General features: G+C 35.2%; 1 protein-coding gene across 3 annotated transcripts; it reads left to right on the top strand.

The window, feature by feature from the left end:
* On the top strand, positions 1-26,186 carry LOC134274849 (high mobility group protein 20A-like). Of its 3 annotated transcripts, none has more exons than XM_062757092.1 (11): positions 1-61; positions 1,807-1,923; positions 2,060-2,118; positions 2,302-2,348; positions 4,721-4,924; positions 5,469-5,583; positions 21,383-21,411; positions 21,537-21,618; positions 23,278-23,493; positions 25,017-25,155; positions 25,861-26,186. In XM_062757092.1, exons 2-11 carry the CDS (start codon positions 1,814-1,816, stop codon positions 25,871-25,873), a joined length of 1,014 nt encoding a protein of 337 aa, XP_062613076.1. In that variant the 5' UTR covers positions 1-61; positions 1,807-1,813; the 3' UTR covers positions 25,874-26,186. The 3 variants fall into 3 exon arrangements, with proteins under 3 accessions (XP_062613076.1, XP_062613074.1, XP_062613077.1); XM_062757090.1 differs by having other exon boundaries at positions 2,302-2,384; XM_062757093.1 differs by lacking the exons at positions 23,278-23,493; positions 25,017-25,155; positions 25,861-26,186 and adding an exon at positions 23,011-23,210 and having other exon boundaries at positions 2,302-2,384.

The following is a 26,186-nucleotide window of genomic DNA, read 5'->3' as shown; positions in this document are numbered from 1 at the left end:
TCCGCCTTCGTCCATTTCTTGGTAGAACCCTCCATTGTTGCAGACCCTCTAGGAAGTATTGGTAATGTCAACACAAGCACATGTTCTGCTTCTTGTTTCCCTATATTTAGCATACTTAGCTTCGTCTTGTTAAAATCGAGTTACGGGGCACTGGGGGCTCATAAGATTAATTCATGATAAAAATGTCACTTTTGGGCGGGACTGTCATTTGGAACTTGATGATTTGTGTGGTTATCAAAGCATATTTGCTCAATGCTGAATATAGTGGCTCCTGAAGACGGTAGAATAAAACTGAATACAGAATAAAGGTCTTTATCACAAAAATGGCTTTCTTAAGACAAATTAAGTTAGACAATTCTAACTAATCCTGATGTAGGGGTCAAAAAAGTGCAAAATGTCAGAAATATTTTAATGAAGAGCAGATTGTGATTAGTTTTTTTTATAGACATTTAGGAGGATTGACTCTTCACTAAGGGAGGTAAATTATTTAGTAAGATATTAAAAAAAATATGACATAGGCGTCGGGAGGGGGTTAGGTAGCCCCCCCCCTCCCACTTTTTTTGCAAAGATATATTATTATATAGGCATTGAAAATTTGGGGGTTTTTTGTTGGTTAAGCCCCCCCCCCCACCCCACTTTCAATTTCCTTCTGACGCCTATGTTTGAGCTTGAAGCGAAACAATTGCCTGTGGTGCTTGAACTATATAAATTTCATATGAAGTAAAAAAAGACCATATAAACATTCTGAAAGTTTCGTTTGGCAGGTTTTGTTTTTATTTCGTTTCATCTTGATTTCGTTTCGGTAGGTTTCATTTCGGTAGATTTCGTTTTGGCAGATTTCGTTTCATTTCAGTTAGTTTTGTTTCATTTCTATTTCGTTTCGCACTTTACAGGTACCCAGAAAAATAATGTGGTAATATTTATTGAACATAAAATATTACAATTACCAGGTTCTTAGAAGTCTGTGTGAAACTGTAAATGGGCACTAGCTCTGTTGCTGTTGTCGATCAACTATCCACCGCGTGTACTCTCTAAAACTGGTTCTCCTCTGGCCTGGTATATTGGAAATAGATAGGTCGTACATCAGTCATGTCTGTCGAGTAGCTTATCCTATTACAATAAGAACAAGGGACTTTGAATTTGAATCCATTTCACTCCTGGCTTGCAAATTAATATAGAATTATCAGGTGCGTCCGTGTGCACGGGGGGCTCTTGTACCGAGCTGGCCATAAATTTCATGATAATGAATTAATGGACAATTTTTATGCTGTTTAAAATTGCAGCAATCCAACAATAAATTCTTGTATTCCCCACAGTTTGAGTGCATATTATTGCTGTTTTTTTTAGAGGTCAATACAATGATTTAGACACCTGAAGAGTAAGATATTCACTTATTCTCTTGATCATCGTCCAATTGCGAATAATTATTCTCATGATTTGACGTGTAAGAGCCATTTCACTATGAAAAGTACTCGCAAAAATAAGGAATTTACAGTATGTCCTTTTCCCTATCTCACTAGTACTGTTTTGACATGTTTTAATATGTGACATACTGTAAAAGCACAAATATTCGCCTTGGATTAAATTTCGTTTATTTTGTTGTTAACAATTATCAAAGAAATTAAATCCAACATGAAATTTTATATGACTATATATTGAATAGGATTACATTCAAAACAACGAATTCAAATTAAATGCCAAAGAAACTATTTTTGATGACAAATTAACAAAATTTTATCCCCACGAAATTAAGTGCTTCTACAGTAGTTCATTTTATAGGGTATTGTAACTCTTGTTTGTCTGTAGGTACAAGATGATGGACTTAGGTAGCCATGGTAACAATGCCAATGTAACGCTGGTCAAGCTCAATCTGGAGGGATTCGATGATGAAGCCTCAAAGGAGGGGATAGCCGTGGAACCGTCGTAAGTTTATAAACATGTTGTTTATTAAACATCTATTTGATAAACCTGTTTAAGTGTGAATTTAAATCAACTGCTGATTATTGTAATTTTGTAGGTTTTCCTCCCTTATAACAGTGTGATTATTGTAATTTTGTAGGTTTTCCTCTGCAGATAACAGCCTGGTTCTACCCCCCACAATGTCTGATCTCCCCACAGGTAAATGTTACACCTGTTGACAGGTAAATGTTACATCTATTGCTTGAATGGTCGTCTTAAAGTTTAAAGTTCATAATGCTCAGATACAGAGTAAGGATAATAAAATAATTATGAAAACTTTTTTCTTGTTGCTTATATAAATAAACAATAGAAAGTGATATTGTTTATCTTGTTTGTTTTCAGTTGGACTTCAACCAACTTCAGAAGTGGATGGTTCAACCCCTACAGAGGTGAGCCAAGGTCAAGGTCAAATTAACATCACAGAGGTGAGTCAAGGTCAAATTGACATCACAGGGGTAAGTCAAGGTCAAGGTCTTTCTGACATCACACAGGTTAGTCAAGGTCAGATGAGTCAAGGTCTTTGTGACATCACACAGGTCAAATTGACATCACAGGGGTAAGTAATGGTTGTAAATAAAGCTGAGCAGTATGAAAAGGAAATTTTATAAAAATTTAGTAAATATTTTCAGGCAGTCGGTCATGACAGGCCAACCAATCATATCTTTAGGGACAGCGTCATAAGGCATTCATTTTATGTAAACCACTTAACATCGTGTTAATCCACGGTCCAGATTCCACATAGCTCTCTCCTACCCATAGCTGCTTGATCACAAAAAGTGTTGTAATCTTCAATATTTACGTAAGTCTCTCTATACTCTTCTAATGTAACCACAGTCAGAATGTGAGAGGACTGTATGGTTTGGCCCTGGTTTGCGACAATGCCCAGTAAAAGTTTTTTTAGCTCACCTGAGCCGAGGGCTCAAATGAGCTTTTCTGATCACATTTTGTCCGTCTAGCTGTCCGTCCGTCTGTAAACTTTTCACATGTTCGACTTCTACTCAAGAACCACTGGACCAATTTTAATCAAACTTGGAACAAAGCATCTTTGGGTGAAGGGGGGTTTAAACTGTAAAAATGAGGGGGTCAAGTCCCCTCCCAAGGGGAGATAATCAAGAAAAGACAAAAATAGGTTGGGGTCTTGAAAAAATCTTCTCAAGAACCACTGGGCCAGAAAAAGCTGAAACTTGTATGGAAGCATCCTGGGATAGTGTAGATTCTAACTTATGTACATCATGACCGCAGGGGGTCGGGCGGGGCCATAATAGGGAATCAAGGTTTTACATAGCAATTCATAGAAAAAAAAAACTTTAAAAATCTGCTTCTCAAGAACCCCTGGGCCAGAAAAGCTGAAACTTTAGTGGAAGCATCATTGAATAGTGTAAATTCTAAATTCTTCAAATCATGACCCCTCAGGGTTGGGCGGGGCCACAATAGGTAATCAAAGTTTTACATAGAAAGGTATAGAAAAAAAAAAACTTGAAAAATCTTCTCAAGAATCCCTCGGCCAGAAAAACTAATACTTATGTGGAAGCATCCTGGGGTAGTGTAGATTCTAAATTATTCAAATCATGACCCAGGGTTATGGGCGGGGCCACAATAGGTAATCAAATTTTTAATAGGGAATCCAAGTTTCAATAGGGAATCCAAGTTTTACATGGAAATATATAGGAACAAACTTCAAAAATCTTCTTCTCAAGAACCACTGGGCCAGAAAAGCTGAAAAGATGAAACTTACGTGGAAGCATCCTGGGGTAGTGTAGATTCTAAATTGTTAAAATTGTGACCCCCAAGGGTTGGGTGGGGCCACAATAGGGAATCAAAGTTTTACATAGAAATATATAGGAACAAACTTTAAAAATCTTCTTCTCAAGAACCACTGGGCCAGAAAAGCTGAAAATTATGTGGAAGCATCCTGTGGTAATGTAGATTCTAAATTATTCAAATCATGACATCTGGGGGTTGGGTTGGGCCACAATAGGGAATCAAAATTTTACAAAGAAATATACTGTGTAAATAGAAATTTTAGCGTGGATTTAATTTTGGCATTATTAGCAAGGCTGTTGAGATCACTAAAATTGAATATCGGTAAAATTGAATTCCGTGTTATTTGTACTAGCTTGTGAAGTGAGCATTTTAAGATCGCTAAAATTACTTCTCACAAAAAATAAAATACCAGTTTTTAAGGAGAAATCGCTAAATTTTCCACTTATACAGTATTTAAGGAATGAAGCTTATTTCAACTTATGTTTGCCCAAAGTTATGTTATATCGGATAACATAAGTTGAAATAAGCTTCATTCCTTATAATTTAATTTTCAGGGTAGACAATAAGACAATATTTCCTCCGGAAAAAGGTTTGAAATTGAGCATTATTTTAAAATTAACGTCAAGCGGAGTAATATGTTTTTGACGTAACTCATTGTGACGTAGGCAAGTTATGTTATACAAAATGGATAAAACCGTTTAACCAATCAAATGATGTGTTACAACTAAAATTAAATTATATAGGAAGATTCTTAAGGAAAATTCTTTAAAAGTCTTCTTTTCAAAAACCACTGGGCCAGAAAAACTGAAACTTATGTGGAAGCATCCTGGGATAGTGTAGATTCTAAATTGTTCAAATCATGACCCCCGGGTAGGACGGGGCCATAATTTGGAATCACATAAGGTTATTACAAAGGGGAAATCTGGTAAAGAACAGCATGGTCAAAGCTACTCAGGTGAGCGATGTGGCCCATGGGCTTCCTGTTTTCATTACACAGAAGAAGAAAGGGGGCTGGCCTAAAGGAAAGAAGAGGAAGAAGATGAGAGACTCTAACGCTCCAAAGCCTGCACTGAATGGCTACCTACACTTCCTTAATGAGCGTCGAGAGATCCTACGACGAGAAAATCCCACCATGGCCTTCGCTGAAATGATCCGAGTGTTAGGGGCAGAGTGGACAAAGTTACCCCAGCACAAGAAACAGGTCAGTGTGGATGTATTGTAGTCAGTTTTGTGGTCATGATGTGTCCTGTCAAAATAGGTCAGTATGGTTAAAGTGAGTAGACCACTTTACTTTTAAGGAGGCTGGGTCAAGGTCATTGTTAGACTATTTGAATCTCCCAGGAAAGAAGAACTCTTTATAAAAACTGCATTAAATATTAAAACAGGAAAAGTTTGGGAGTTTTTCTTAAAATTCTTAAATTGTTAATGATTACAAAAAAATTGTATTGCATATTAATGAGGATCTAAAGCAAGCAAACACTGAAGGGCGACATTTATTTTTCTTCTTGAAAGAAATTGAGTAATTTCAATTCTACTGTGAGTGTCACTGTTTTGGATAATAATACACACTCTCTTGGAACTTCAAGTTACAATGATTTTGGTATTCCAGACTTCACTTTACTGTATATGCCATGATATATTATTAGTTTACTGTAGAATTGATCAAGATTTAGGTTTTTGGTATTTTATTATTAACTGAAGGTATATTACTGTATTGCATGTTAATATAAGTTGGTACATTACAGAGATTCTTAGATGAGGCAGAGAAAGACAAGGAACGTTATAACCGGGAGATGGAAGCTTACCAGAAAACAGAGGCCTACAAACTGTTTAAGTCACAGAAAGAGAAGAAAATGAGAGGTAGGTATTAATACAGACAGAAAACAGAGGTCTACAAACTGTTTAAATCCCAGAAAGAGAAGAAAATGAGGGGTAGGTATTAATACAGACCTTACCAGAAAACAGAGGCCTACAAACTGTTTAAATCACAGAAAGAGAAGAAAATGAGAGGTAGGTATTAATACAGACAGAAAACAGAGACCTACAAACTGTTTAAATCCCAGAAAGAGAAGAAAATGAGAGGTAGGTATTAATACAGACCTTACCAGAAAACAGAGACCTACAAACTGTTTAAATCCCAGAAAGAAAAGAAAATGAGAGGTAGGTATTAATACAGACCTTACCAGAAAACAGAGGCATACAAACTGTTTAAATCCAAGAAAGAGAAGAAAATGAGAGGTAGGTATTAATACAGACCTTACCAGTAAACAGAGGCCTACAAACTGTTTAAATCACAGAAAGAGAAGAAAATGAGAGGTAGGTATTAATACAGACCTTACCAGAAAACAGAGGTCTACAAACTGTTTAAATCACAGAAAGAGAAGAAAATGAGAGGTAGGTATTAATACAGACCTTACCAGAAAACAGAGGCCTACAAACTGTTTAAATCACAGAAAGAGAAGAAAATGAGAGGTAGGTATTAATACAGACCTTACCAGAAAACAGAGACCTACAAACTGTTTAAATCCCAGAAAGAGAAGAAAATGAGGGGTAGGTATTAATACAGACCTTACCAGAAAACAGAGGCCTACAAACTGTTTAAATCCCAGAAAGAGAAGAAAATGAGAGGTAGGTATTAATACAGACCTTACCAGAAAACAGAGACCTACAAACTGTTTAAATCCCAGAAAGAGAAGAAAATGAGAGGTAGGTATTAATACAGACCTTACCAGAAAACAGAGACCTACAAACTGTTTAAATCCCAGAAAGAGAAGAAAATGAGAGGTAGGTATTAATACAGACCTTACCAGAAAACAGAGGCCTACAAACTGTTTAAATCACAGAGAGAGAAGAAAATGAGAGGTAGGTATTAATACAGACCTTACCAGAAAACAGAGGCCTACAAACTGTTTAAATCACAGAAAGAGAAGAAAATGAGAGGTAGGTATTAATACAGACCTTACCAGAAAACAGAGACCTACAAACTGTTTAAATCACAGAAAGAGAAGAAAATGAGAGGTAGGTATTAATACAGACCTTACCAGAAAACAGAGGCCTACAAACTGTTTAAATCTCAGAAAGAGAAGAAAATGAGGGGTAGGTATTAATACAGACCTTACCAGAAAACAGAGGTCTACAAACTGTTTAAATCACAGAAAGAGAAGAAAATGAGAGGTAGGTATTAATACAGACCTTACCAGAAAACAGAGGTCTACAAACTGTTTAAATCACAGAAAGAGAAGAAAATGAGAGGTAGGTATTAATACAGACTTTACCAGAAAACAGAGGTCTACAAACTGTTTAAATCACAGAAAGAGAAGAAAATGAGAGGTAGGTATTAATACAGACCTTACCAGAAAACAGAGGTCTACAAACTGTTTAAATCACAGAAAGAGAAGAAAATGAGAGGTAGGTATTAATACAGACCTTACCAGAAAACAGAGACCTACAAACTGTTTAAATCACAGAAAGAGAAGAAAATGAGAGGTAGGTATTAATACAGACAGAAAACAGAGGTCTACAAACTGTTTAAATCACAGAAAGAGAAGAAAATGAGAGGTAGGTATTAATACAGACCTTACCAGAAAACAGAGGTCTACAAACTGTTTAAATCACAGAAAGAGAAGAAAATGAGAGGTAGGTATTAATACAGACCTTACCAGAAAACAGAGGTCTACAAACTGTTTAAATCACAGAAAGAGAAGAAAATGAGAGGTAGGTATTAATACAGACCTTACCAGAAAACAGAGGTCTACAAACTGTTTAAGTCACAGAAAGAGAAGAAAATGAGAGGTAGGTATTAATATAGACCTTACCAGAAAACAGAGGCCTACAAACTGTTTAAATCCCAGAAAGAGAAGAAAATGAGGGGTAGGTATTAATACAGACCTTACCAGTAAACAGAGGCCTACAAACTGTTTAAATCACAGAAAGAGAAGAAAATGAGAGGTAGGTATTAATACAGACCTTACCAGAAAACAGAGGTCTACAAACTGTTTAAATCTCAGAAAGAGAAGAAAATGAGAGGTAGGTATTAATACAGACCTTACCAGAAAACAGAGGTCTACAAACTGTTTAAATCACAGAAAGAGAAGAAAATGAGAGGTAGGTATTAATACAGACCTTACCAGAAAACAGAGACCTACAAACTGTTTAAATCACAGAAAGAGAAGAAAATGAGAGGTAGGTATTAATACAGACCTTACCAGAAAACAGAGGCCTACAAACTGTTTAAATCACAGAAAGAGAAGAAAATGAGAGGTAGGTATTAATACAGACCTTACCAGAAAACAGAGGCCTACAAACTGTTTAAATCACAGAAAGAGAAGAAAATGAGAGGTAGGTATTAATACAGACCTTACCAGAAAACTGAGGCCTACAAACTGTTTATATCACAGAAAGGGAAGAAAATGAGGGGTAGGTATTAATACAGACAGAAAACAGAGACCTACAAACTGTTTAAATCCCAGAAAGAGAAGAAAATGAGAGGTAGGTATTAATACAGACAGAAAACAGAGGCCTACAAACTGTTTAAATCACAGAAAGAGAAGAAAATGAGAGGTAGGTATTAATACAGACCTTACCAGAAAACAGAGACCTACAAACTGTTTAAATCCCAGAAAGAGAAGAAAATGAGAGGTAGGTATTAATACAGACCTTACCAGAAAACAGAGACCTACAAACTGTTTAAATCACAGAAAGAGAAGAAAATGAGAGGTAGGTATTAATACAGACCTTACCAGAAAACAGAGACCTACAAACTGTTTAAATCCCAGAAAGAGAAGAAAATGAGAGGTAGGTATTAATACAGACCTTACCAGAAAACAGAGACCTACAAACTGTTTAAATCACAGAAAGAGAAGAAAATGAGAGGTAGGTATTAATACAGACCTTACCAGAAAACAGAGACCTACAAACTGTTTAAATCACAGAAAGAGAAGAAAATGAGAGGTAGGTATTAATACAGACCTTACCAGAAAACAGAGGCCTACAAACTGTTTAAATCACAGAAAGAGAAGAAAATGAGGGGTAGGTATTAATACAGACCTTACCAGAAAACAGAGACCTACAAACTGTTTATATCACAGAAAGAGAAGAAAATGAGGGGTAGGTATTAATACAGACCTTACCAGAAAACAGAGACCTACAAACTGTTTGAATCACAGAAAGAGAAGAAAATGAGAGGTAGGTATTAATACAGACCTTACCAGAAAACAGAGACCTACAAACTGTTTAAATCACAGAAAGAGAAGAAAATGAGAGGTAGGTATTAATACAGACCTTACCAGAAAACAGAGACCTACAAACTGTTTAAATCACAGAAAGAGAAGAAAATGAGAGGTAGGTATTAATACAGACCTTACCAGAAAACAGAGGCCTACAAACTGTTTAAGTCACAGAAAGAGAAGAAAATGAGAGGTAGGTATTAATACAGACCTTACCAGAAAACAGAGGCCTACAAACTGTTTAAATCACAGAAAGAGAAGAAAATGAGGGGTAGGTATTAATACAGACAGAAAACAGAGACCTACAAACTGTTTAAATCCCAGAAAGAGAAGAAAATGAGAGGTAGGTATTAATACAGACCTTACCAGAAAGCAGAGGTCTACAAACTGTTTAAATCACAGAAAGAGAAGAAAATGAGGGGTAGGTATTAATACAGACCTTACCAGAAAACAGAGGCCTACAAACTGTTTAAATCACAGAAAGAGAAGAAAATGAGGGGTAGGTATTAATATAGACAGAAAACAGAGACCTACAAACTGTTTAAATCCCAGAAAGAGAAGAAAATGAGAGGTAGGTATTAATACAGACAGAAAACAGAGGTCTACAAACTGTTTAAATCACAGAAAGAGAAGAAAATGAGAGGTAGGTATTAATACAGACAGAAAACAGAGACCTACAAACTGTTTAAATCACAGAAAGAGACGAAAATGAGGGGTAGGTATTAATACAGACAGAAAACAGAGACCTACAAACTGTTTAAATCACAGAAAGAGAAGAAAATGAGAGGTAGGTATTAATACAGACCTTACCAGAAAACAGAGGCCTACAAACTGTTTAAATCACAGAAAGAGAAGAAAATGAGGGGTAGGTATTAATACAGACAGAAAACAGAGGTCTACAAACTGTTTAAATCACAGAAAGAGAAGAAAATGAGAGGTAGGTATTAATACAGACCTTACCAGAAAACAGAGGTCTACAAACTGTTTAAATCACAGAAAGAGAAGAAAATGAGAGGTAGGTATTAATACAGACCTTACCAGAAAACAGAGGCCTACAAACTGTTTAAATCACAGAAAGAGAAGAAAATGAGAGGTAGGTATTAATACAGACCTTACCAGAAAACAGAGGCCTACAAACTGTTTAAATCACAGAAAGAGAAGAAAATGAGAGGTAGGTATTAATACAGACCTTACCAGAAAACAGAGGCCTACAAACTGTTTAAATCACAGAAAGAGAAGAAAATGAGAGGTAGGTATTAATACAGACCTTACCAGAAAACAGAGGTCTACAAACTGTTTAAATCACAGAAAGAGAAGAAAATGAGAGGTAGGTATTAATACAGACAGAAAACAGAGACCTACAAACTGTTTAAATCACAGAAAGAGAAGAAAATGAGAGGTAGGTATTAATACAGACCTTACCAGAAAACAGAGGCCTACAAACTGTTTAAATCCCAGAAAGAGAAGAAAATGAGGGGTAGGTATTAATACAGACAGAAAACAGTGGCCTACAAACTGTTTAAATCTCAGAAAGAGAAGAAAATGAGAGGTAGGTATTAATACAGACCGTACCAGAAAACAGAGGCCTACAAACTGTTTAAATCTCAGAAAGAGAAGAAAATGAGAGGTAGGTATTAATACAGACCTTACCAGAAAACAGAGACCTACAAACTGTTTAAATCACAGAAAGAGAAGAAAATGAGAGGTAGGTATTAATACAGACAGAAAACAGAGGTCTACAAACTGTTTAAATCACAGAAAGAGAAGAAAATGAGAGGTAGGTATTAATACAGACAGAAAACAGAGGTCTACAAACTGTTTAAATCACAGAAAGAGAAGAAAATGAGAGGTAGGTATTAATACAGACCTTACCAGAAAACAGAGGTCTACAAACTGTTTAAATCTCAGAAAGAGAAGAAAATGAGAGGTAGGTATTAATACAGACCTTACCAGAAAACAGAGGTCTACAAACTGTTTAAATCACAGAAAGAGAAGAAAATGAGAGGTAGGTATTAATACAGACCTTACCAGAAAACAGAGACCTACAAACTGTTTATATCACAGAAAGAGAAGAAAATGAGAGGTAGGTATTAATACAGACCTTACCAGAAAACTGAGGCCTACAAACTGTTTATATCACAGAAAGGGAAGAAAATGAGGGGTAGGTATTAATACAGACAGAAAACAGAGACCTACAAACTGTTTAAATCCCAGAAAGAGAAGAAAATGAGAGGTAGGTATTAATACAGACAGAAAACAGAGGCCTACAAACTGTTTAAATCACAGAAAGAGAAGAAAATGAGAGGTAGGTATTAATACAGACCTTACCAGAAAACAGAGGCCTACAAACTGTTTAAATCCCAGAAAGAGAAGAAAATGAGAGGTAGGTATTAATACAGACCTTACCAGAAAACAGAGGTCTACAAACTGTTTAAATCACAGAAAGAGAAGAAAATGAGGGGTAGGTATTAATACAGACCTTACCAGAAAACAGAGACCTACAAACTGTTTAAATCCCAGAAAGAGAAGAAAATGAGAGGTAGGTATTAATACAGACCTTACCAGAAAACAGAGGTCTACAAACTGTTTAAATCCCAGAAAGAGAAGAAAATGAGAGGTAGGTATTAATACAGACCTTACCAGAAAACAGAGGCCTACAAACTGTTTAAATCCCAGAAAGAGAAGAAAATGAGAGGTAGGTATTAATACAGACCTTACCAGAAAACAGAGACCTACAAACTGTTTAAATCACAGAAAGAGAAGAAAATGAGAGGTAGGTATTAATACAGACCTTACCAGAAAACAGAGGCCTACAAACTGTTTAAATCACAGAAAGAGAAGAAAATGAGAGGTAGGTATTAATACAGACCTTACCAGAAAACAGAGGTCTACAAACTGTTTAAATCACAGAAAGAGAAGAAAATGAGGGGTAGGTATTAATACAGACCTTACCAGAAAACAGAGGTCTACAAACTGTTTAAATCCAAGAAAGAAAAGAAAATGAGAGGTAGGTGTTAATACAGACCTTACCAGAAAACAGAGACCTACAAACTGTTTAAATCCCAGAAAGAGAAGAAAATGAGAGGTAGGTATTAATACAGACTTTACCAGAAAACAGAGGTCTACAAACTGTTTAAATCACAGAAAGAGAAGAAAATGAGGAGTAGGTATTAATACAGACCTTACCAGAAAACAGAAGTCTACAAACTGTTTAAATCACAGAAAGAGAAGAAAATGAGAGGTAGGTATTAATACAGACCTTACCAGAAAACAGAGACCTACAAACTGTTTAAATCCCAGAAAGAGAAGAAAATGAGAGGTAGGTATTAATACAGACCTTACCAGATAACAGAGGCCTACAAACTGTTTAAATCACAGAAAGAGAAGAAAATGAGGGGTAGGTATTAATACAGACCTTACCAGAAAACAGAGACCTACAAACTGTTTAAATCCCAGAAAGAGAAGAAAATGGGAGGTAGGTATTAATACAGACCTTACCAGAAAACAGAGACCTACAAACTGTTTAAATCCCAGAAAGAGAAGAAGATGAGAGGTAGGTATTAATACAGACCTTACCAGAAAACAGAGGCCTACAAACTGTTTAAATCCCAGAAAGAGAAGAAAATGAGGAGTAGGTATTAATACAGACTTTACCAGAAACCAGAGACCTACAAACTGTTTAAATCACAGAAAGAGAAGAAAATGAGAGGTAGGTATTAATACAGACCTTACCAGAAAACAGAGACCTACAAACTGTTTAAATCCCAGAAAGAGAAGAAAATGAGGAGTAGGTATTAATACAGACCTTACCAGAAAACAGAGACCTACAAACTGTTTAAATCACAGAAAGAGAAGAAAATGAGAGGTAGGTATTAATACAGACCTTACCAGAAAACAGAGACCTACAAACTGTTTAAATCCCAGAAAGAGAAGAAAATGAGAGGTAGGTATTAATACAGACCTTACCAGAAAACAGAGGTCTACAAACTGTTTAAATCACAGAAAGAGAAGAAAATGAGGAGTAGGTATTAATACAGACCTTACCAGAAAACAGAGACCTACAAACTGTTTAAATCACAGAAAGAGAAGAAAATGAGAGGTAGGTATTAATACAGACCTTACCAGAAAACAGAGACCTACAAACTGTTTAAATCACAGAAAGAGAAGAAAATGAGAAGTAGGTATTAATACAGACCTTACCAGAAAACAGAGACCTACAAACTGTTTAAATCACAGAAAGAGAAGAAAATGAGAGGTAGGTATTAATACAGACCTTACCAGAAAACAGAGACCTACAAACTGTTTAAATCACAGAAAGAGAAGAAAATGAGGGGTAGGTATTAATACAGACCTTACCAGAAAACAGAGGTCTACAAACTGTTTAAATCACAGAAAGAGAAGAAAATGAGAGGTAGGTATTAATACAGACTTTACCAGAAAACAGAGACCTACAAACTGTTTAAATCACAGAAAGGGAAGAAAATGAAAGGTAGGTATTAATACAGACTTTACCAGAAAACAGAGGTCTAAAAACTGTTTAAATCACAGAAAGAGAAGAAAATGAGAGGTAGGTATTAATACAGACCTTACCAGAAAACAGAGACCTACAAACTGTTTAAATCACAGAAAGAGAAGAAAATGAGAGGTAGGTATTAATACAGACCTTACCAGAAAACAGAGACCTACAAACTGTTTAAATCACAGAAAGAGAAGAAAATGAGAGGTAGGTATTAATACAGACCTTACCAGAAAACAGAGGCCTACAAACTGTTTAAATCACAGAAAGAGAAGAAAATGAGAGGTAGGTATTAATACAGACTTTACCAGAAAACAGAGACCTACAAACTGTTTAAATCCCAGAAAGAGAAGAAAATGAGAGGTAGGTATTAATACAGACCTTACCAGAAAACAGAGGTCTACAAACTGTTTAAATCACAGAAAGAGAAGAAAATGAGGGGTAGGTATTAATACAGACCTTACCAGAAAACAGAGGTCTACAAACTGTTTAAATCACAGAAAGAGAAGAAAATGAGGGGTAGGTATTAATACAGACCTTACCAGAAAACAGAGGTCTACAAACTGTTTAAATCACAGAGAGAGAAGAAAATGAGAGGTAGGTATTAATACAGACCTTACCAGAAAACAGAGGCCTACAAACTGTTTAAATCACAGAAAGAGAAGAAAATGAGGGGTAGGTATTAATACAGACCTTACCAGAAAACAGAGACCTACAAACTGTTTAAATCACAGAAAGAGAAGAAAATGAGAGGTAGGTATTAATACAGACCTTACCAGAAAACAGAGGCCTACAAACTGTTTAAATCACAGAAAGAGAAGAAAATGAGAGGTAGGTATTAATACAGACCTTACCAGAAAACAGAGACCTACAAACTGTTTAAATCACAGAAAGAGAAGAAAATGAGAGGTAGGTATTAATACAGACCTTACCAGAAAACAGAGGTCTACAAACTGTTTAAATCACAGAAAGAGAAGAAAATGAGGGGTAGGTATTAATACAGACCTTACCAGAAAACAGAGGTCTACAAACTGTTTAAATCACAGAAAGAGAAGAAAATGAGAGGTAGGTATTAATACAGACCTTACCAGAAAACAGAAGCCTACAAACTGTTTAAATCCCAGAAAGAGAAGAAAATGAGAGGTAGGTATTAATACAGACCTTACCAGAAAACAGAGGCCTACAAACTGTTTAAATCACAGAAAGAGAAGAAAATGAGAGGTAGGTATTAATACAGACCTTACCAGAAAACAGAGACCTACAAACTGTTTAAATCACAGGAAGAGAAGAAAATGAGAGGTAGGTATTAATACAGACCTTACCAGAAAACAGAGGTCTACAAACTGTTTAAATCACAGAAAGAGAAGAAAATGAGAGGTAGGTATTAATACAGACCTTACCAGAAAACAGAGGTCTACAAACTGTTTAAATCCCAGAAAGAGAAGAAAATGAGAGGTAGGTATTAATACAGACCTTACCAGAAAACAGAGGCCTACAAACTGTTTAAATCACAGAAAGAGAAGAAAATGAGAGGTAGGTATTAATACAGACCTTACCAGAAAACAGAGGCCTACAAACTGTTTAAATCACAGAAAGAGAAGAAAATGAGGGGTAGGTATTAATACAGACCTTACCAGAAAACAGAGGTCTACAAACTGTTTAAATCCAAGAAAGAGAAGAAAATGAGAGGTAGGTGTTAATACAGACCTTACCAGAAAACAGAGGTCTACAAACTGTTTAAATCCCAGAAAGAGAAGAAAATGAGAGGTAGGTATTAATACAGACTTTACCAGAAAACAGAGGTCTACAAACTGTTTAAATCACAGAAAGAGAAGAAAATGAGGAGTAGGTATTAATACAGACCTTACCAGAAAACAGAAGTCTGCAAACTGTTTAAATCACAGAAAGAGAAGAAAATGAGAGGTAGGTATTAATACAGACCTTACCAGAAAACAGAGGCCTACAAACTGTTTAAATCACAGAAAGAGAGGTTAATGAGAGGTAGGTATTAATACAGACCTTACCAGAAAACAGAGGCCTACAAACTGTTTAAATCACAGAAAGAGAAGAAAATGAGAGGTAGGTATAAATACAGACTTTACCAGAAAACAGAGACCTACAAACTGTTTAAATGACAGAAAGAGAAGAAAATGAGAGGTAGGTATTAATACAGACCTTACCAGAAAACAGAGACCTACAAACTGTTTAAATCACAGAAAGAGAAGAAAATGAGGAGTAGGTATTAATACAGACTTTACCAGAAAACAGAGACCTACAAACTGTTTAAATCCCAGAAAGAGAGGAAAATGAGAGGTAGGTATTAATACAGACCTTACCAGAAAACAGAGACCTACAAACTGTTTAAATCCCAGAAAGAGAGGAAAATGAGAGATAGGTATTAATACAGACCTTACCAGAAAACAGAGGTCTACAAACTGTTTAAATCACAGAAAGAGAAGAAAATGAGGGGTAGGTATTAATACAGACCTTACCAGAAAACAGAGACCTACAAACTGTTTAAATCACAGAAAGAGAAGAAAATAAGAGGTAGGTATTAATACAGACCTTACCAGAAAACAGAGGCCTACAAACTGTTTAAATCACAGAAAGAGAAGAAAATGAGAGGTAGGTATTAATACAGACAGAAAACAGAGACCTACAAACTGTTTAAATCACAGAAAGAGAAGAAAATGAGAGGTAGGTATTAATACAGACCTTACCAGAAAACAGAGACCTACAAACTGTTTAAATCACAGAAAGAGAAGAAAATGAGGGGTAGGTATTAATACAGACCTTACCAGAAAACAGAGGCCTACAAACTGTTTAAATCACAGAAAGAGAAGAAAATGAGAGGTAGGTATTAATACAGACCTTACCAGAAAACAGAGACCTACAAACTGTTTAAATCACAGAAAGAGAAGAAAATGAGAGGTAGGTATTAATACAGACCTTACCAGAAAACAAAGGCCTACAAACTGTTTAAATCCCAGAAAGAGAAGAAAATGAGGGGTAGGTATTAATACAGACCTTACCAGAAAACAGAGGCCTACAAACTGTTTAAATCCCAGAAAGAGAAGAAAATGAGAGGTAGGTATTAATACAGACCTTACCAGAAAACAGAGGCCTACAAACTGTTTAAATCCCAGAAAGAGAAGAAAATGAGGGGTAGGTATTAATACAGACCTTACCAGAAAACAGAGGCCTACAAACTGTTTAAATCAAAGAAAGAGTAGAAAATGAGAGGTAGGTATTAATACAGACGTTACCAGAAAACAGAGGCCTACAAACTGTTTAAATCCCAGAAAGAGAAGAAAATGAGAGGTAGGTATTAATACAGACCTTACCAGAAAACAGAGACCTACAAACTGTTTAAATCCCAGAAAGAGAAGAAAATGAGAGGTAGGTATTAATACAGACCTTACCAGAAAACAGAGACCTACAAACTGTTTAAATCCCAGAAAGAGAAGAAAATGAGAGGTAGGTATTAATACAGACCTTACCAGAAAACAGAGGTCTACAAACTGTTTAAATCACAGAAAGAGAAGAAAATGAGAGGTAGGTATTAATACAGACCTTACCAGAAAACAGAGACCTACAAACTGTTTAAATCACAGAAAGAGAAGAAAATGAGAGGTAGGTATTAATACAGACCTTACCAGAAAACAGAGGCCTACAAAATGTTTAAATCACAGAAAGAGAAGAAAATGAGGGGTAGGTATTAATACAGACCTTACCAGAAAACAGAGGTCTACAAACTGTTTAAATCACAGAAAGAGAAGAAAATGAGGGGTAGGTATTAATACAGACCTTACCAGAAAACAGAGGCCTACAAACTGTTTAAATCACAGAAAGAGAAGAAAATGAGGGGTAGGTATTAATACAGACAGAAAACAGAGACCTACAAACTGTTTAAATCCCAGAAAGAGAAGAAAATGAGAGGTAGGTATTAATACAGACCTTACCAGAAAACAGAGGTCTACAAACTGTTTAAATCACAGAAAGAGAAGAAAATGAGGGGTAGGTATTAATACAGACCTTACCAGAAAACAGAGGCCTACAAACTGTTTAAATCACAGAAAGAGAAGAAAATGAGGGGTAGGTATTAATACAGACAGAAAACAGAGACCTACAAACTGTTTGAATCACAGAAAGAGAAGAAAATGAGAGGTAGGTATTAATACAGACCTTACCAGAAAACAGAGGCCTACAAACTGTTTAAATCACAGAAAGAGAAGAAAATGAGGGGTAGGTATTAATACAGACAGAAAACAGAGACCTACAAACTGTTTAAATCCCAGAAAGAGAAGAAAATGAGAGGTAGGTATTAATACAGACAGAAAACAGAGGTCTACAAACTGTTTAAATCACAGAAAGAGAAGAAAATGAGGGGTAGGTATTAATACAGACAGAAAACAGAGACCTACAAACTGTTTAAATCACAGAAAGAGGAGAAAATGAGGGGTAGGTATTAATACAGACAGAAAACAGAGACCTACAAACTGTTTAAATCACAGAAAGAGAAGAAAATGAGAGGTAGGTATTAATACAGACCTTACCAGAAAACAGAGACCTACAAACTGTTTGAATCACAGAAAGAGAAGAAAATGAGAGGTAGGTATTAATACAGACCTTACCAGAAAACAGAGACCTACAAACTGTTTAAATCACAGAAAGAGAAGAAAATGAGAGGTAGGTATTAATACAGACCTTACCAGAAAACAGAGACCTACAAACTGTTTAAATCCCAGAAAGAGAAGAAAATGAGAGGTAGGTATTAATACAGACAGAAAACAGAGACCTACAAACTGTTTAAATCACAGAAAGAGAAGAAAATGAGAGGTAGGTATTAATACAGACCTTACCAGAAAACAGAGACCTACAAACTGTTTAAATCACAGAAAGAGAAGAAAATGAGAGGTAGGTATTAATACAGACCTTACCAGAAAACAGAGACCTACAAACTGTTTAAATCCCAGAAAGAGAAGAAAATGAGGGGTAGGTAATAATACAGACCTTACCAGAAAACAGAGGTCTACAAACTGTTTAAATCACAGAAAGAGAAGAAAATGAGAGGTAGGTATTAATACAGACCTTACCAGAAAACACAGGCCTACAAACTGTTTAAATCCCAGAAAGAGAAGAAAATGAGGGGTAGGTATTAATACAGACCTTACCAGAAAACAGAGGTCTACAAACTGTTTAAGTCACAGAAAGAGAAGAAAATGAGAGGTAGGTATTAATACAGACCTTACCAGAAAACAGAGACCTACAAACTGTTTCAATCACAGAAAGAGAAGAAAATGAGAGGTAGGTATTAATACTGACCTTACCAGAAAACAGAGGTCTACAAACTGTTTAAATCACAGAAAGAGAAGAAAATGAGAGGTAGGTATTAATACTGACCTTACCAGAAAACAGAGGTCTACAAACTGTTTAAATCACAGAAAGAGAAGAAAATGAGAGGTAGGTATTAATACAGACCTTACCAGAAAACAGAGGCCTGCAAACTGTTTAAATCACAGAAAGAGAAGAAAATGAGAGGTAGGTATTAATACAGACCTTACCAGAAAACAGAGGCCTACAAACTGTTTAAATCACAGAAAGAGAAGAAAATGAGGGGTAGGTATTAATACAGACAGAAAACAGAGGTCTACAAACTGTTTGAATCACAGAAAGAGAAGAAAATGAGAGGTAGGTATTAATACAGACCTTACCAGAAAACAGAGACCTACAAACTGTTTAAATCACAGAAAGAGAAGAAAATGAGGGGTAGGTATTAATACAGACCTTACCAGAAAACAGAGACCTACAAACTGTTTAAATCCCAGAAAGAGAAGAAAATGAGAGGTAGGTATTAATACAGACCTTACCAGAAAACAGAGACCTACAAACTGTTTAAATCACAGAAAGAGAAGAAAATGAGAGGTAGGTATTAATACTGACCTTACCAGAAAACAGAGGTCTACATACTGTTTAAATCACAGAAAGAGAAGAAAATGAGAGGTAGGTATTAATACTGACCTTACCAGAAAACAGAGACCTACAAACTGATTAAATCCCAGAAAGAGAAGAAAATGAGAGGTAGGTATTAATACAGACCTTACCAGAAAACAGAGACCTACAAACTGTTTATATCCCAGAAAGAGAATAAAATGAGAGGTAGGTTTTAATACAGACCTTACCAGAAAACAGAGGTCTACAAACTGTTTAAATCCCAGAAAGAGAAGAAAATGAGAGGTAGGTATTAATACAGACCTTACCAGAAAACAGAGGTCTACAAACTGTTTAAATCACAGAAAGAGAAGAAAATGAGGGGTAGGTATTAATACAGACCTTACCAGAAAACAGAGACCTACAAACTGTTTAAATCACAGAAAGAGAAGAAAATGAGGGGTAGGTATTAATACAGACCTTACCAGAAAACAGAGGCCTACAAACTGTTTAAATCACAGAAAGAGAAGAAAATGAGGGGTAGGTATTAATACAGACCTTACCAGAAAACAGAGGCCTACAAACTGTTTAAATCCCAGAAAGAGAAGAAAATGAGAGGTAGGTATTAATACAGACCTTACCAGAAAACAGAGGCCTACAAACTGTTTAAATCACAGAAAGAGAAGAAAATGAGGGGTAGGTATTAATACAGACCTTACCAGAAAACAGAGGCCTACAAACTGTTTAAATCCCAGAAAGAGAAGAAAATGAGAGGTAGGTATTAATACAGACCTTACCAGAAAACAGAGACCTACAAACTGTTTAAATCACAGAAAGAGAAGAAAATGAGAGGTAGGTATTAATACAGACCTTACCAGAAAACAGAGGCCTACAAACTGTTTAAATCACAGAAAGAGAAGAAAATGAGAGGTAGGTATTAATACAGACCTTACCAGAAAACAGAGACCTACAAACTGTTTAAATCACAGTAAGAGAAGAAAATGAGGGGTAGGTATTAATACAGACCTTACCAGAAAACAGAGGCCTACAAACTGTTTAAATCACAGAAAGAGAAGAAAATGAGAAGTAGGTATTAATACAGACCTTACCAGAAAACAGAGACCTACAAACTGTTTAAATCACAGAAAGAGAAGAAAATGAGAGGTAGGTATTAATACAGACCTTACCAGAAAACAGAGGTCTACAAACTGTTTAAATCACAGAAAGAGAAGAAAATGAGGAGTAGGTATTAATACAGACCTTACCAGAAAACAGAGACCTACAAACTGTTTAAATCACAGAAAGAGAAGAAAATGAGAGGTAGGTATTAATACAGACCTTACCAGAAAACAGAGGCCTACAAACTGTTTAAATCCCAGAAAGAGAAGAAAATGAGAGGTAGGTATTAATACAGACCTTACCAGAAAACAGAGACCTACAAACTGTTTAAATCACAGAAAGAGAAGAAAATGAGAGGTAGGTATTAATACAGACCTTACCAGAAAACAGAGGTCTACAAACTGTTTAAATCACAGAAAGAGAAGAAAATGAGAGGTAGGTATTAATACAGACCTTACCAGAAAACAGAGACCTACAAACTGTTTAAATCACAGAAAGAGAAGAAAATGAGGGGTAGGTATTAATACAGACCTTACCAGAAAACAGAGACCTACAAAGTGATCAAATCCCAGAAAAAGAAGAAATTGAGAGGTAGGTATGAACGTGAAATGGAAACATATCAAAAACAAGAAGGTACAAATTGTTCAACTTCAAGATAGAAACAATATAAGAGTTATAAACAAGGACACTTTTTCCCTGTACAAAATATCCTCCAAATGTCTGTATGTTTGTAAACTCTTTGATGTAATTTTCTTCCCAGAATTTCTTGAGTTAGCATTTGAAAAAAAAATATATTGAAGATTGTTAGAAAGAATAAAAAAACAAGAACATTTGTGCCATACCACTAAATTCTATTTTGTGATTTCAGAAATGGAAGCCCAAGGCAGTTCATTAGAGGTAGAACAATTTAATTTAAGTTAAAAAAAAAATTCCACTGTTAATAACATTTTTTCAATTTATAGTTCAGGTCAGAAATAAAGAATGGCTATTTTTTGTATCAGTATTGAGTTTTGTTTTTCCAGTTGATGGGAGAGAGAGATGAAGATGACAAGGGGGCGTTTGACATTCCTATCTTTACTGAGGAATTCTTAGACCACAATAAAGGTAGGGATTAGTTTTATTACCATATAATCCCTATTAAATGTTCCTGCCCCTATAAGCGCACCCCTTTTTCTTTCTCAATTCTCACAGAGCTATTTACTCTTACTATTTCTCCGTATTTTTTTAAATCCAAAATACGTCTCATGTTTTGCCATTATGAAAATACAGAAATATGTTTTTTTGGAATTTAACAGTTAGGTTTCATTATGATCTGCTGAAACATGACTGAAAAAATATTTGCGTAATCAAAAAAGCAGTTTTTCTCTAATTATATACGCAAAATCAATGGAAAGTGAAATCTCACTAGCAAATGTTAAATCTCACGGACAAATCTGATCAAAAGTACTGAGAGATGACAATAAAGGTAAATCTGATCAAAAGTACTGAGAGATGACAAAAAAGGTAAATCTGATCAAAAGTACTGAGAGATGACAAAAAAGGTAAATCTGATCAAAAGTACTGAGAGATGACAAAAAAGGTAAATCTGATCAAAAGTACTGAGAGATGACAAAAAAGGTAAATCTGATCAAAAGTACTGAGAGATGACAATAAAGGTAAATCTGATCAAAAGTACTGAGAGATGACAAAAAAGGTAAATCTGATCAAAAGTACTGAGAGATGACAAAAAGGTAAATCTGATCAAAAGTACTGAGAGATGACAATAAAGGTAAATCTGATCAAAAGTACTGAGAGATGACAAAAAAGGTAAATCTGATCAAAAGTACTGAGAGATGACAAAAAAGGTAAATCTGATCAAAAGTACTGAGAGATGACAATAAAGGTAAACGGGTCTGTTGTCAAGAAATAAGGGCCTCCTGTACAGTGATTAAAATAATCTAAAATCATATCAAAAGTCTGCCAAAATTTGAAGAAAATGATAATAAAACTTGTCTGTTATCCAATTTCTTGGTGGATAATGAATCAGTTAGCATAATCAGGGTGGATTATCTTCACTTAAAGTTAAGTTAATCATTATTTTAGTGGTTCTTTGAATTTATCTTTTTTCAAATCAAATATCATACAGAGAATCCATCTCATCATTATTTTTTCTCGGACAGGAGAGAAACTTGTTATTTGGTGATTTCATTTCAGTGAGAGACAGAGTGCTATTGACATCTGTTTTTTTTTTTTTCCGGAAGAGATGGACATTTATTGTTATTTTTTTAGTAAGAGATGGAGAGCTGTTGTTTTTAATTTTTTTTTCAGTGAGAGAAAGGAATCCACTGTTATTTTATTTTTTTTATTGGGGGGGGGGTGTCTGTGAGAGAAAGGAAAATGTTGATATTTCGGTTTAATCCTCTTTGTTTTCAGTGAGAGGAGGGGAGCTGTTGTTATTTGGTTATTTTATTTCAGTGAGAGGAGGGGAGCTGTTGTTATTTGGTTATTTTATTTCAGTGAGAGAGGGAGAGCTGTTGTTATTTGTTTATTTTATTTCAGTGAGAGAGGGAGAGCTGTTGTTATTTGGTTATTTTATTTCAGTGAGAGGAGGGGAGCTGTTGTTATTTGGTTATTTTATTTCAGTGAGAGAGGGAGAGCTGTTGTTATTTGATTATTTTGTTTTTCAGTGAGAGAGGGAGAGCTGTTGTCATTTTGATTTAATGCTTTTTGTTATTTCAGTGAGAGGAAGGGAGCTGTTGTTATTTTGTTACTTTTTGTTTTCAGTGAGAGAGGGAGAGCTGAGACAGATGAGGAAACAGACGACAGAGTTAGAAGAACAGAACGCTATCCTGAGTAAACACATAGAGAGTATGAAACACGCCATAGAGAAGTTAGAGATAGAGGCAGTACAACAACGCAGTACCAACATGGCACTACAGGGTCATCTTGATACCCTGAGAGTGACTCTAACTAACAGCTTTAGTACTGTACCATTACCAGGTAATTAATAGCTGCAATAATATAACCCTCTCCGATTTTTTTTTATCTGATGTTTTCTGGAGAGGGCTACAATTCCATCGCATCTCCATAATGGTGCAAATATATTTTTTTGATTTGGGTGATTGGAGGCAAAATAAATTATTTTTACATTAAACTTACTTCTTATAAGACAGAATTTTTATTCACTGTCAACAACATAGCCTGTTAAACTTGAAAACAATGTAAAATAAATCTGTGTCTTTCCCAGCTGCAATATTCAGCAGCCATGACCAGTTTCCGCGTGACGTAGTGAGACTTTTGCTTGAAATTTGGAACAACAAAATGAAGCTAATGTCGAAGTTTATAAACGCATTAGCTACAATAAATTACAAAAAACAACCATAGATAAAACCATTTCAAGTGTTATTTTTGCGCAAACAGCGATACATATGCTTAGAATAAGGGAATTCCTAGTAGATCTGCTCCTGTAGAACCTAAACTCTCATTGGCTGTCCCAAAATACAATCCAATAAGGTCTGTAAACATGGCGGATAAATTCAGGTTAGGTTGTTGACACACACAAAAAATAACAGATATATGGGTCGTTGTGAATATTTCTGGATTGATTTATGTTTTGCATAATTACATATTTGGATTCCAGGTAAGTGATAATAATAAAATAGCCGTTTACTGATAATTTGAGCCGAAATCCGTGCAGGAATGATCCACTGCCGCATCTGCTCCATTATAGAGACCCTAAAGAGTTGTAGCCCTCCCCCCCCCAAAAAAAAAAATTGAAGAGGGCTACATTATTGCAGCTAGGTAATTAAAAACTCAGTACTGTATCATTATTTAGACACATAGAAAGCATGAATATACCATATAATCCCTATTTACCACCCCTACCCCTGTAAGCACCCCCTGAAGTCTTTTTCAATTGTCAGGAAATAAGGGCCCCCTGTTAGTGACTAAAATCAACTAGAATTGTATCAAAAAAATGAAGAAAGTTAAATGAAATTTGTCTATCATTCAGTTTCGCAGTGGAAAATGAACGATTTAGCATAATTTGGGTGGATTATCTTCACGTTAAGTAAAGTTAGACATTATCTTAGTTGTTTCTTGTATTTTCTTTAAATTTTCAAACAATTTTCTGAAGCTAAAATATGACATTAAATATCATAAAGAAAACACCAAAATAACCGCCCCCTTTGCAATTTTCTAAGCGGCTGGGGCGGTTAATAGGGATTATACGGTATCCAAAAATTACTTGACCATAAAAGCTAAAATTGATGTTGAAGCTACTGAAGGTAATATAGTTTCTAAATTGTTCAAATCTTGACACTGGAGGTAGGGTTTGGTCACAAAAAAAAACTACAGGGGAGAAATCTGGTGAAAAGTACCATGGCAAAAACAAAATGACTGTTGTTGCCAAGTGTCTCAAGTTTAATTTTATCAAATATCTGTACTGTGGAAAATGTTCATGTGGCATTTTTTGTTTGTCCATCCAGTTTTTATTGTAATATATCAGTTGTTTTATTTTCTAGGAACCAATGAATGCCCCTCACTGGACACAATAGACAACTATATGGCAAAGCTACATAACCTGATCCTGGACTCCCCACAGGAACACGAAGGACTGATATCTATGGTGAGGGATGTTATAGGGAGGCTAAATATAGACGGGTAAGTCACATGTCAGATAATTATGGACGAGTAAGTCACATGTCAGCTATATATAGATGCGTAAGTCTCATGTCAGCTTAATATAGATGGGTAGGTCACATGTCAGCTAAATATAGACGGGTGAGTCACATGTCAGCTAGATATAGACGGGTGATTTGCATGTCAGCTAAATATAGATGGGTAAGTCACATGTCAGCTAAATATAGATGGGTATTTTAAAGTCACATGTCAACTAATTATAGATGGGTAAGTCAAATGTCAGCTAATTATAGAATGGTAAGTCACATGTCAGCTAATTATAGATGGGTAAGTCACATTAATTGGTTATTATCATTATGAGTAATGTGAGCAAAATATTGTTAAATGAATAATGAAAATTTAGGAATTATTTTGTCATTTTATTAAAAAAAAAATTTTTTTTGCGAAATTTGGTTAAAATCTTATAAAATTAACTCTTATGTTTCGTAATTCTTACATTTGTGAATTCACATCATTACTTAAAGTAAAAATAATTCTAATCATTTTTAATCCAATATCCTTAATCAAAGGTTGCAAAAAGTGGAGGGTTTTTTTTCAGCTGTTGGGTTCAGTAAATGTTTTTAGTGTTTTCAATAAATGTTTTTGGTGACTTGTAATAAAATATATTGATAGCATTTTTCTTTGAATTATATTTCTTGTATTTAAATCAGTTTTACTCAATTTCAGAGACAAGATCTGATGTTAACAAATCATGGGAGTGAGAATGTTTACCAGGCAGATACAAGGCATAAAGACCTTTTTAATGATCATAATGATAAAGAGCAATTGTGAATAATTATACATTAAACAGAAATACCTTGCATGCATTGGAAATACCTTGTATTTTAATCTGTCTATACAGACACTTTGCCAAGAGATTATAATATCTATCCGCTGCCTTGAAAGTTATAAGCTCCGTAGCTCTGTTATTACATTTTCGGTTTGTGTAAGAAAATATGATTCAGAATTACACTTAATGAAAGATTAAAATAATAAGTGAATAAAATTTAAAC

Source organism: Saccostrea cucullata, unplaced genomic scaffold (assembly GCF_032062105.1).
Source record: "Saccostrea cucullata isolate Sc308-1 unplaced genomic scaffold, CSIRO_AGI_Scuc_v1 ctg7292, whole genome shotgun sequence".
Taxonomy (NCBI): Eukaryota; Metazoa; Mollusca; class Bivalvia; order Ostreida; family Ostreidae; genus Saccostrea; species Saccostrea cuccullata.
This window is presented reverse-complemented; position numbering and strand designations above follow the sequence as displayed.